The 13,160-nt window shown below is 40.1% G+C and overlaps 2 protein-coding genes across 12 annotated transcripts in view; one reads left to right on the forward strand and one right to left on the reverse strand.

Annotated features, from left to right (window-relative positions):
• The window catches only part of lrba (LPS responsive beige-like anchor protein), a 197,502-nt gene that overhangs the window by 108,139 nt on the left and 76,203 nt on the right, over positions 1-13,160 (forward strand). For all 11 annotated transcript variants that reach the window (XM_044190067.1, XM_044190068.1, XM_044190069.1 and 8 more), the window contains 2 exons: positions 4,265-4,408; positions 6,298-6,434. In XM_044190067.1, the coding sequence (XP_044046002.1) occupies positions 4,265-4,408; positions 6,298-6,434 (281 nt within the window). The remainder of the gene's footprint in view (positions 1-4,264; positions 4,409-6,297; positions 6,435-13,160) is intronic.
• mab21l2 (mab-21-like 2) lies at positions 7,729-9,609 on the reverse strand. The gene has a single exon (XM_044190099.1). The coding sequence runs from the start codon at positions 9,188-9,190 to the stop codon at positions 8,111-8,113; it is 1,080 nt and encodes a 359-aa protein (XP_044046034.1). The 5' UTR covers positions 9,191-9,609; the 3' UTR covers positions 7,729-8,110.

A 13,160-nucleotide genomic window follows, 5' to 3' on the forward strand; every position in this document is an offset into this window, starting at 1 on the left:
GAGATTTTTGTGTTTGAATGAGGGGTCATTTTGAGATTTATGCCTTTGATGCATTCATTTGCAGGATAATTTGCGAGATCAGAGATAAACATTTTGTAGTCAAAATTAAATATATTTTGAGGTGTATAATTACTGTGAATTTCATTTAATGCCAATATTGTTAGACAGTAATAAGTTGTATTGGTCCCTCAGGTTAAATATTACGCAAGTGAAACGCAAATTGCAGTCTACCAAACATTTTCATTGAAGAACGTCTCTATATTGTACTTGGAGCTTCTTAAGGTGTGGGAAAATTTTATGTGGTTTGGAAAGAACGTCTACAATACTCTATTACTCAAAGTACAGAGTTCTCATTAAAACTAACAACATTGATTACTTTTTCTTTAGTAGTAGAATAGGTCAGATCAATCTCTCATTGTTTCTGTGCACGTCTCTATAAAGACAGGTGCAGATTTTCAATAAACCTCGTCTGAGAACAACTTAACGTTCCCAGGAGTCCCTTATAACCACGATATCTAAATGACACATGTCCCTGCATTAACACCAGGAGTCACATTTCTCTTCTAGAGTACATGTAATCCCTCATTTCTGCAAAGGTCCAGCACACACCAGGGTTTGCAATCATCGTCATGCTGGGCCTACATTTACCAGCTCAATCAATTACTCTCACCAATAAATGGCCATTTCTGGACCGAAAATGTCCTCAATGTGTCACCTGCAAAAGTCCCCTTAAATGTGACATCATTCCCAAAGACAAATGGCAGGTGTGACAGGAGTCAATAAGAATGTGATCTAAAAGCAATAAGTGTTGGGGATCCCAGGATTCTGGGAGACTTCTGGTCTGCAGTAATGGCTGCAGTGTGGTGGCAGCTGGAGACCGAGGCCTGAGTCCAGCTGGTCGCCGTTTTCTGCAGCAAGCCCCTGAATTTTACTTTGTTTCCATCTTAATTCCTCCATGTTTTCCCTTCAGCTAGTTCATGACAGACTTCTTTTAACTGATGAAAATGTGTTGAAGGCGCTCTGTGAGTTGGTTATTCAGGTATTTGGTCTGGTATTCAATTTTATTCTAAACTACTTCAGCTTATGTGCTGCATATATTCATCACTGAGGGGAAAAAGACAAATTCCTGCAAACAACATTTGGTTTCAAAGTCAAGTCTGTGTAAAAATAGCCAGCAGCAAGTTGTGGCAAGGGTATGCTACCCCAAGAGAGTATATACTGGCTGGCTGAAGTATGGGAATATATCATTAAAATAACTCTTTGACATTGAAGCCTGACGGCATCCATTTTCTGATGTAACCTTTCGTCTTGTTTTAGTCGACCCGACATTTGTTACGGAAGTGCAGCTCAAGATGAGAATGCAGGGCTGAGTTTTCAAACAGAGCACAAAGGTCATATCTGGCTGTAATTATATTCATCAGATGCAGAGGGGAAAATGCAGTCTCACTCCCTAAGAAAATATTTAGTATAAGATCAAGCCTGAATTTACCCTAATTTTCTAGCTACTTGTGGCTGCACTTTTCAAATCTCACGCATGATCATAAAATTAGAAGCAATGGAAAATATTTAGCATTTTTTACTGAGAGATCTATAGTAGAAAAGGGAAATGTATTTCTTTTGCTTTTATACATGGAGAAAAATGTGCATTTCTGCATTAAGAATATGGACAACTGTTATCATTCATGCTGCGCCAAGATGATTTCTACAGGAGAGTGTGTGGCTGCCAGTAGGCTTGAGTAGGCTGTTATGTATTTATGGCTTGAAAGAACCATCTTTTCTGGGGATTGATTTGGTCTGGTCCAGGGCCCGTGTACCAGAGGTGGCAGAGTAAATACCTGAAGACTAATGTCTCTGTTCTGGTAATCAATACTCGCCTCATGACCACACTCCTGGCTACGCTCCCGTTAAAAACAAATTTGTTAATTTTGACAATTTAATTGCTGTGACCATGCATGCCTTGAGTTGTATAAGCAGGTAGTTGAACCTCTCAGTCGGGAAATGGGGTCTTGGAAAAAGCATAACCTGTTGGGATTTATGCACGTTTCTGCTCCCTGTGTGATGAGGTTGACGTTCCCTGGCAGATTTTTTTTTGTTAATGTGGCACGCCTGCTCTTTGCATAAATTGTTTATCATTATAATATTTTTTAAATTTTTCTTTAATTTAAAAAAGTAAATGATTGTTGTGTTTGAAACTACATTTTTAATCTATTTTTTCATTGTCATTGTAATTTTAGTTAATTCCATATTTTACACTCACACACTGATAGTTGAAGTCCAACTGATAAGTTTGTTTCATGAGTTTCATGATTCTTTAGAGACGCACACGCACACACCACAACCAAAACCTCAGAGTTGTCAAATTAAAAGAAGAAAAAAATAAACTATCTACTAACAGAAAGAGTTAACATGTAGCCTGTCACTTATGTGCACATTTCTTTTAAGTCTGCCTGGTGATAAGTGACACAACTCTGGTCAAAATAGCTTTTCTTGCTATTCTGATAGACTCAGCCAAACAATATGCTGACTGGTCATTATTTTGTTGCACTTAACTTCAGTGTATATTATACGGAAGAACTATTAATAACTTGTGCTTGAAGGTAATAGAAGGAACATGGTTTTGGATCAGCCCAGTCACGAGGTTTAGTTGCATCAGACTGTACTTGTAAGGCTAGATACTGTATGTTTGTAATACTTGTATATTGGGGTGAGAATTGCCGAGCATGTTTACAGTGAAATGCAAAGAAGTTCAAATACATCTGTTTTTTAAGCTCATGATAAGTCCCCTGTCCACTTGCTTGGTGTGAATACAATGGCATGTGGTACGTATTAGAGGAGCTGGTAGTAATTTCAGTGCTGCTAACTAAAGAATCCTCCAGGGAGGCTTAATTACAGGAAGACCATTCTAAATATCAGTGAGCTGCATATTTTCCATGACAAGAGATTTTTTATCCCAGCTCTTGTAGCAGTTTAAAAGTATATGGCCACATGACGCGGCGGTGCATTTTTTAGGAAGTGCAATTGATCTCCCCTCAGGTGATGATGAAAAAAATCCATTAGTTGTGTGTTCAGCGTCTCACTGGATTAAAACTGTTACTTTCATCAGAATGCTGGATTAGAAAACCTACACATGCACAGAAGCAGCGAAAGCTCTCACTATATTGCCAGCTATGTTTACAAAGAGGGAAGACTTGCCAGCCAGCCTTTGTACTCTGGACTTGTGTTTGTGGATCCTTCCCATGCACCACTGGGGAATGCAGGGCTCTGTAAATGTTTGCAGATTACCATTTTTCTTAAATAATCCATTTGGAACCTCATGTCATGTTCAGTTGAAATCAAAACGGCCAGTGTGTGACCCTCATTTTGTTTAAATGTGTTTGAATAATCTTTGTGTGAAATGGTGTTTGTTTTGATGTATGTTTAAGGGCGAAATGCATTTAGGGTTAGGATTATGTCAGTCTTTTGTCTGTCTCGTTCTGCTCATTGTTTTCGGTTTGCCTGCCTGCATGTAGCTCTGCAAGTCTGAAAATGCAACACAAGTCAGCATTGCTCCTAACTGCAAAGTTTATCAGCACTGCTGTTTATTCATCAAATAGTTTCATTTGAGGATAAACCCACTATACTTTACAAAAGTTGGCCTTTTTTCTGATGGCAAAGTTTATACCCACTGTTGGAAGTTGGCGAAAACAAGATACTATAAAGATAATGTTTTTAAAAATCATACCCTCAGTTACTTTACAGTCTCAAATTGATGTGCGTTTTATGAAGAGTGGTAAATGAATGCAGTTCTGGAAATAAAATTGTAGATTGTACTCAAATTTTGATTTGATGTGAGGTTGTTATGATAATCACTGATTTGAACAGACAGCCTTCTTTTTATTTACCACTACACCACTAGTAGCTGTAGCTTAAACTAAGGCAGTGGAAAAAAATTATTCATATTAGAGCACAACTACGTTTTATTAGTGAATCTGTGATGTGGCGTAAAAATAGCTGTTATTTTTTTACTGTTTGTAATGGTTGCTTACTGTATAATGATGTCTGAGTCAGGTGCTTGGTTTCAGTTAAAAATAAAATCTGCTCAAACATGTGATCATTGAAAGTTTGGAAGCCATCAAACTCTGCTCTGAAATATAGTTAAACAGGTTTATTGTGTTAACCTACGATACAATATGAAATAAATTTAACTCCATGCATAACACTGTATATGACCATATAACTGTAATGTATTAGAGGTAAAATAAAAAGCCCCTTTTCCCCCCTCCAGCGTCCGAAGAGGATGTTCTCAAAGGCAAGCAGTCCATTAGGAGTCAGGCTCTGGGAAATCAAAACTCGGAGACTGAGACATTACTTGACGGAGACGATGACACTCTGTCATCCTTAGAGGAGAAGGACCTGGAGAACTTAACAGGTAAAGAAACAGCTCATCCTCTTCACCTCTCAGTCATTCTCACCCCTCCACATCCTGCTACGTTGTTTGTCCTGCAGCCCAGACAAAATAAAGAAATAATGTAATTGTAATTTTCATATAGCTTAATATCCTCCATATGCAATTCCACTGTTTTGTAGTACTGAATAGTGAGTTATATAGCACTTTGTCTTGGCATCCATATCTTCCATCACAGGATTTCATTGATTTTCTCATATGATGCTGTTTTGCTTTGATATCACGCTATGTTTTTTGTAGCATTAATTGTGTGAAAGTGCAAGGTTTGAATGTACGAGAAGAACAAGCTTTTAATGAAAACCTTTCCCAGCCGGACAACTCTTTAATTATAGCACCAGGAGAGGGCTGGTGAAAGCACAGTATCTGCAGTTTTCTGTCTGCCACTGGAGGTCTGCTTCACAAACATACACACAGGCCTGAGTAGCAACTCTCTAAACATTTTTTTATCCAAGCAGTAGCCGAGTTTATCCCAGGATACTGCTGCTTACCCTGAAATGGGACATTATCTGATTCAAGTCAAGCAGCATTGCCCACATAAAACCTCCCCTGCATGAGCCTGCTCAAACGACTTCAACGCAGTCTTATGTTAAATGTAATCCAACTCACGATGTTGTCAGTCCTTTGTTGCTTTTGATACATCTGTTATTTAAATAATCTTAATTAAATATCATATAGTTTGCTAATCGGATTGCAGTGTAATCCGCATATTTATGTGCAGCGACAGCGCCCACCAGACTAAGCTTCTTTAATGGGGCTCACAGCGCTATTAAAATAACGCAACTGGATCACAATAGGATTAAACGTTGAATCCTGTCTAATAAAGTGATGTGTATACTGCGAGAATTGAGTAGAGATTGTCGGGAGAGGTTCGGCTTTCTCCTCTTAAGCAGCTGTCTGCTTCAGGTGTAATTGAATGTCTTTGACTGAATGGAACAAAAAAAAAATGTTATTTCAACCCACGGATAGCATGTCAGTACTCACGGGGTTCACGAAAGGCAGAGGAATGAATATATATCTGTTTATTCCATCCGTTTGCACGAGTGTGAGGGTGCTCAGGGAAATGAAGCCGGGGCTCCGAGCCTCCTTTCTCCGCAGCGCACATCTGCAAATACAATGCCTCATATGTGCAGAGCCGGGCAGAGCTTCCACCCACAGCTCCCCTGAGCCGGGCTCTCATTGTCATACTGGCATAAATTAAGATTGATGAGAGATTAAACGGAGCTTCACCCAACCGCCCGCAATCAATGGATTCTGACTGACAGTCGATTTTTTTTTTGACAATTAAGCCTCAAAGTTTTACGCTTTTTTAAATCATTAATTTCAGTGCGAGTTTTAGGATACTCAGGCCTTTACTAGTTATTTTTTGAGAACAATAACGCATATAGGCTATGATACAGCGTGCAGCCTGTAGTGTTGCATATCAGTTAGTTTATCTTGAACTCATGTATTAATTGCAGATGACCAATTCCAGTAGAAAACTACAGTGTTTGAAGTAGCCTAGCCTTGAGCCTCGCATATTTTTTAATATACTGCAACTCGAATGCAAAATAGCTGTACGGTAACATAATTGTTGGGACAGTCTCAACTTTTAAAATAGACACAGGCGTTATCTTTCGCGTGTTTATCTTTACCACTTATCATCTTTCCTTGTTAATTAACCACGTCCAGGACTGAAGGCCCACAGTGTGTTTCTAACAGCTGTCGTTGCAGACAAATAGCCATCAACTCAGTGCAAGGCCTTGTTGAGTTTTATAAGTTTACCTTTTACCGTTGGTGGCTTTTTAAAATGTCCCCCCACATGGAGAGGAGGACACCCTGCTTGTTTTCTGACCGGCATGCGGCTCTTCCTCCAGGCCCAGTAAACCTGAGCACCAGTGCGCAGCTGGTGGCTCCGGCCGTGGTGGTGAAAGGCACCCTGTCCATCACCCCCTCCGAGCTCTACTTCGAGGTGGATGAAGACGAGCCGGGCTTCAAGGCCATCGATCCAAAGGTAAGAGACTCGAGCTCCATTGATCACGTCTCAAAGTGTCACTTATTGAAGCTAGTGCTGGTATAATGCTACAGGCAGGCTTTACATTTAAATGCAGCACAGTATGTTTCATATCTCAATATCTACAAGTATAGTGTTTTAATTAAGCAAAAAAGGCACTATCAGTGTGTTTAAGTTTTCATCTGATAATGTTGTGTCGAAGAAGAGATTCATGTCTTGTCAGTCTGTCGCTGACGTTACTATATGACTATATTTGAATTGAAATGGGACAAATGTCCCTTACGGCATGCTGTAAGGTGTTGTTTTCCTTTGAAATATTTTTGGGATTGAATATAAAACCACTGTCTTTTTTTTCTAGATGAATATTTTGTAAAGCAAATGCAGCACCACGAAGACGTTTCATATTGTTTAGTGGTGATAAGAAATTCTGTCCTCTTGTAATAAACAAATGATCAAACTGCGTAAAACACAAGGGCACATGGATCAGGCCTTCACATCAGCAATGATCATCCTTTTTAGGTCTGCAGGATATTCGTTTCATGGTAAGCAGATCTCAGAAATTAAAAAATGCACGGGAATAGGCATCTAGTGCTATGAGGGAAAAATACACAACAGCAAAACTTGGCTAATAATAGTAATTCTAGTCGTTAGTAGGCTACTAGTACTGACTTCATGTTAACTACAGAAGACATGCTGACCCACAGGTGGTTGTTTGTTCTGTTTGTACAGTCGGTGCAGTTTAACACTCCATGAAATTGTCGTATTTGTTTTTAAATATGTGCAGTTGTGTATTTTAAAGATGTTAATTTTAATAACATCTACATGTATTTGAATGTGATTTATTTATTTATTTTTTTAAATATGAGAATTGATTAAAATTAACTTGACAGTAAAGGACTCGTATAAGCAACACTGCATTATCTAAAATCAGCCGCATTAATCAGATTAAAGCTTGAGTTTTGCTGTAGGCCCTCTGCTTGTGCTGCTGTTAAAACAGAGCAGGTCTATATATTAACATGAGTCCGTTGATTTACATTCATTTGAAAAGCCTTTTGAGCCTGTGACGCACTGTAAAAATAACTTATGGCACAAAGTCGGCGGAGCACATTCAATCTTTAAATTTTGCAAAAGCGGGTTTGTCTTTTTCTCTTTCCAGTGTTGACCACAGGTTAGCTTTCTCTCGTGATAACATGAATAATTAAATGGTTCTCTTCATCAGACAGTAGCAAAGTAAAATGCAACAGATTTGCCTGTCATTATCAGCTGTCAAAACACGTCAAGACACGAGGCCAAGTTGTAATTTAATTTGCAACATTTTTATTAACATTTCTTTTTTTAAAGTCACATAATGAAAAAGAATTTAACTTGGCACGCTACATTTTATTCTTTCACTTAACGATTTTGTGCATATATTTAAATAAAAGGTTCTTCACTTTGTGAAAACATTTAAAGACAACTAAAAGTTATTACATTTATCTGAAAATGTACCTTCACTTTCTCTCTGGCAGTGGCCCAATTGCTCCATTTTAAAAAGGGTTTTGTGGTTTGCTCGCTGCATTATTTTGTTACTGATAATTTTTTTTTCACATTGCTTGGAGAATCAGTTGCAGAATCATCTTTGTCCTTCTCTGAAGTTTTATCCCAAAATGTCTCTCTGCTCTGTCTCTACAGTCACTTTATAGTTTGTCCAAACTTTTAGCATTGGTGAGGATTTCCCTCGCTAGTCTCCACGTCTGCTTAGCAGCAGCCTCCAGGGCCGAGTGAGGCTTTCCCTGAAACAAGTCCAAGTTTGGCAAGAAGTAGTGGGGGCATCTGCGGCACTGCAGACAGGATATGAGCTGCAGCAGGATGCCATTCAGTCGGTCTCCGAGGCAAGACTCGTCCCAGTCGGTCTCTCTCGGGTGTTTCTCACACTCGTACAGCAGCAGGGTCTTCATGTGGTAGTTGTTGAGCGGCTGTCCCGGTAGCTCCAGGTGACGGTCCCTCAAAGTCTTCAGGACGGACAGACACTTCTTCCTGCAGCCGGCCATTAGCAGCCTGTTCTCGGCCTCGCTGAACTGTAGAACCCAGGCGTCGCTCTCTGCAGAGCTCTGCTTCCCCGTTAACGAGTAGCACTCTTTGGAGAGGAGGTTAAAACCCTCGGCTTTGACTTCTGCTACCCGGTTAGGACCGGGCCAGGGGATGTGGGGCATGGGCCACTGAGCTGCACTTCTAGGCCAGATCCCAGTGCACTTGAACGCGGGGGTGATCTGCACCACATACCTCTCCCTGATCCGTAGTTTGACCTCGCTGGTGTCCGCTACCATCTTTACCACGTCGCGGTAGCTGCATTTATCTACGGCCTGTGCCACCAGAGTCTGAAACCTGGAGCGGATCTTTCTGGCTGATAGGTAGCCCGAGGCGGTGATGAACTCGACCCACAGCGACATGCTCCTTTTACGGCCGTCACTCAGCTTCAGCACCGCGCAGCCGGGCAAGGAGCCGTCATCCACAAAGTTGAACACCCCCATTTGGTTGAGGTAAAGCACCACCTCAAACTCATTGGGGGAGATGACCTCCATCCCCTCATAGCGCGCATCTATCTCACTGAGGGAGCTGATAAACCGGGGCTCCTGCACTTCCACCTCCTTCAGGACATCCGACACCACTTTACAAACCTCCCTTATAGTCTTCGCAATGGCCGCTTTGCGAGCTTGGCATCTCTCGTTGTAATATTTGTTTAGCTGGTAAACCAGCTTTGCCTGCGTAGCAATCATGTTTGGGCAGAGGTCCGGGCTGTACACCGGAGAGTCGCAATAAGTTGACGGATCCAATGCTTACCGGTAAAGCCAGAGGCAAATGCTTCCCCGTGCAGGAAAAGTGTAATCAAAGTTTTTTAGCTTTTTTTTTTTGTTGCAGCGGATGGACGTCAGTGTGAGGAGGAGGAAACGGATAGGGATGCAACGTAATAGCCTGCTAAATCAGTCCAACTCATGAGCACTTCCAGCACGGCTAGGTAGAGTCATATTCAGGTCGTGGGTCACCATCCGTGTCCTGGGCTGCAGACGCTAAAGGCTAAAGCATCGTCTGTGACCACGCATCTCCTCTTGCTGTTGTTCTCTCCTCCGTGCCCCCGCTCCCTTTTCGTCCACACTCAGCTGTGAGCTGGACTTGTGTAGTTTATGAATGGTTCCTTTAGCAAGAGTGAAAGGGGTCGGGCTTCTCTTCCTGCAATCATGTGCAGAGCTGTCAGTGCAGGCAGCCAATCAGAGCCGAAGAGCTCCAGTCCGCCTCAGCAGCATCTGGGCGCACCGAGCTGTCCGCTGCTCCCAAATCGACACAGGAAAACACAAGCCTTTTAGGTTTATTCGGGCAAATACCGGTGTATACTCGCTAAGCCAGCAGTAAAACATTTTTTCAAGAAAAGTGTTGCTCTTCGCGCGTAATTTTCGCCCGGTGCGTTCAGAGGATTAGGAGTGTAGTGTGAGTGACAGCCTTTAACTTTAGACCTGCTTGTATTCTATAACTAAGTCTCTTTCTTTTTCTCCGTTTTTTTTAATTGAATGGGTTTTATTTTTGCGTTTTTCTCACATTTGAAAGGCTCTAATTGCAGCGTTTTTGCTCTCATTGACAGCAAGTATTATTTATTCTTATCCTTTGGCTCATGCAGCATTATCATAAAAAGTCTGGCGGGCTGTGTTGGCTTAATCTTAAAGTATACATCTGTTTGGATTTAAGTGTGATTTTCCCTTTTTTCGTATTAGACTTTTAGCTCGAGGCATGGTCAGCTGGTCACATTATTTGTAAATTAAATTGAAACTGAATAAATAAAACAATATTTGTCAGTCTTTTTACTTACTGTCTTCATTCAAGATCAGTTCCAATTTCCTTTTTATTCTGTTTTTATCACATTCATGTGAAATTGTATCTTTTTATAAACGCTAAATATTTTACGCCATTGTATATTGTTTATTGTTTATCATTTTGTTAATGTAGCCTCCGTTTAAAATAGTGAATGTGTGAGAGCACCTGCAGCTTAGGCTCAGAAAAGCTTGAATTAGAGTGGCCTTAAACCGAATGATCAGACTGACGTAATGTTACTGATATCCACCTGATAAGCTTAATCAATTGATTTAAATTTTATTTAACATTTACTGTTATTTACACGGTCGATATTTTGGATTGAGTCAAATAGCCTAACTGAAACAAGACGTGTGTCCGCGGCTTCCCTCACACACACACACACACCCACACACACACACACACACGCGCGCGCGCGTTAATTTGCCTGTGGGTTTATCGCCGTGAACCTTGTCCATACTGAATAATTTAACCGGAGGTCTCTTCGAGGTTGTAATTGAAGTCCCCTTGTCACCCAGACTTCATGTTGGAGGATTAAAGAAGCCATTACTTTCTCCCACAGACAAGGAAGTGGCTGCGGTGTGAGACATATTTAGACATGAAAAATAAAAACCTGCAGTGAAAGCCACATGAAATATTTTTGCAGCCGGTTACCGTTTGCAGTCCTGTAACACGTGGCCTCTATTCCAGTTAACGAGGTCGCGGTCATTATGTAGGTGTCTGGCTTAAAATTATATGGAGTTAATTGGACAAGTCTCCCTTCTTTCAAGGCTTACGTAATTCAGTTAAATAACAACATCACCTTGACATTACAACTGATCATATATAGTACACATTTTTCTGTAATTTCTGCAAATTAATTAGGCCTACAGTAATAATCAGAGACCACAGTCCGTCTATGCTGTAATGCCTTCCTTGAAATGTTGATCAGAAACAATAAAGCCGACTGTAGTTGCCTGCATAGCTACATTATGGAAAATGTCGATATATTTTCTCTGCATCCCGCCTAAAGCTGCATATGTTGCCAAACCTTATTTCAAAGGCCATAAAAAGCAAACATGGGGCTATTTTTGTGCAAATACAATGTTAATATATGCATGAAAGTCATGTCACTTGTTACAGAAATCATTTTACACAATGCATAACATTGATTCAACAATGATTTCCAGAAACCCGTTTTACTGATATGAAGTAGCCAACTATGCAAGGGATTCTGAAATAAGCCACGAACCTTTCAGAAAAGGCAAAGATTAATGAGCCCCCATTCATAGTTGCTACATCTTCTGGACTTCATCATGTAGCCTTGTTGCTGATGAGGCTTCAGGGAGTGTAAAGTAACTTCTGATTAAATTTGTAGAATTTATTATTTAGTTCAGTGTGAAAGACTTGCTGAATATTTCAGCTCTTGTCAATGTAACAAATAACCTTCTACATTCATAATTCAAAATGCACAAGTTGTTAATTAATTTAGATTTACATGGGATCATATTTATCTAGGTCAAAAGCAGTAAGGTGTCACACAAACTATACTGTATTATGTATAGTATTTTAATTACACAATTTCCTGGATGAATATTCAGTTTTCATTAGTTTTGACCTAGCAGTGCTTGTCTTCCCACCTAGAATAGTTGAATTAACTTTGGTCTCAGTGGAGCGATTTAGTGTCAAATTCACCCGTCCCCACCAAGGAAAAACATCCAAAGGGAAACATGAATGAGTAGCATTTACTGGTGTGTCATGACATTTGAATTTGATGCACAAGCAGCTAAAAGAACATCTTTTAGCAGTTTGGATATTCTTCCTAGAACTACTAGAGTATCTAGAGAAACTGTGGCAAGACGAGCAACAGTTGACTTGGCAACCTTGATTTATTGTGAAATTTTAAAGAAATGTTAAACTGACATTTTGCATTCCTTCTCTCAGCATCAGACTCGAGTAAAGCGATAGTCATGCCAATGTTTAGAATTAAGAAAAAGATAGAAACGGAGAGAAATAAATGAGAAAAAATGTCTGGCTGTTTGATTTCAGGATGATTGTTTATTATCAAGTTCACAGCTCCAGAGAGATTAATCGACACTACTTGGAGAGCAAGTGTCCAAATATTATGAAGGACATGCTAACTCTAGCTTAATGAAATATATGGTGACAAAGACTTTTATAAAGACATTATGAATCTGTTTTGGCCCGCTTATCAAACCACATGTTTCTGAGCAACTGTGTTCATCTTTTATTGCAAAGTAGAATGGGGTAGATACAGTGGATTGGATTTTATTAAATCTGTCTATTTTACCAGTTGAAATGGAAAAGTCTGCCACATCTCAGAAAACGGTTTGAACATTTACCTTGTGTGTATGTACATTTCACGTGCCTGTAACTGCACGTTACAGTCTTAGGTGGAAAACAGAAGTAGGGGCAGCACATTGCTGGGACAGCTGGGAGCAACTTTGGGAGCATTTGGGATAGTTTTTAGTTTATCGAATCTACTTTTATTTCTTTTTTTCCTCCTCTCCCCCCTTTCCCCTTATAGTAAAAAAAAAAAAAAAAAAAAAAAAAAATATATATATATATATATATATATAAAATGACAAAGGCCACCTCACTCATTCATCCATTCTTGCTACTTCTTTGTGCCCTTTATCTCCTGAAAACATTCAGAATTATCTGTGGTTCCTAAAGAGTTTCCTCCTGGTTTATATTGACTGGAGAAAAGATCATGGACCTGTCAGAGAGCTCTTTGATCTGAGTTTGTGTGACGACTCCACAGTGATCCCCTCAAGAGCACAAAACAGTGTCCATGCCTGTGGAAATCTCTGCCGGCTGATGAGTAACCTCACTGCTTCTCTTCTTCTGTCCATGCTCTGCCTGTCTTTCCTGCTGTCTCAGCTT

The sequence above is a fragment of the Siniperca chuatsi genome, linkage group LG3 (assembly GCF_020085105.1).
Source record: "Siniperca chuatsi isolate FFG_IHB_CAS linkage group LG3, ASM2008510v1, whole genome shotgun sequence".
Taxonomy (NCBI): Eukaryota; Metazoa; Chordata; class Actinopteri; order Centrarchiformes; family Sinipercidae; genus Siniperca; species Siniperca chuatsi.

Coding starts and splice junctions, on each gene's coding strand:
- mab21l2 (XM_044190099.1), bottom strand. CDS start 9,190: ATGATTGCTACGCAGGCAAAGCTGGTTTACCAGCTAAACAAATATTAC.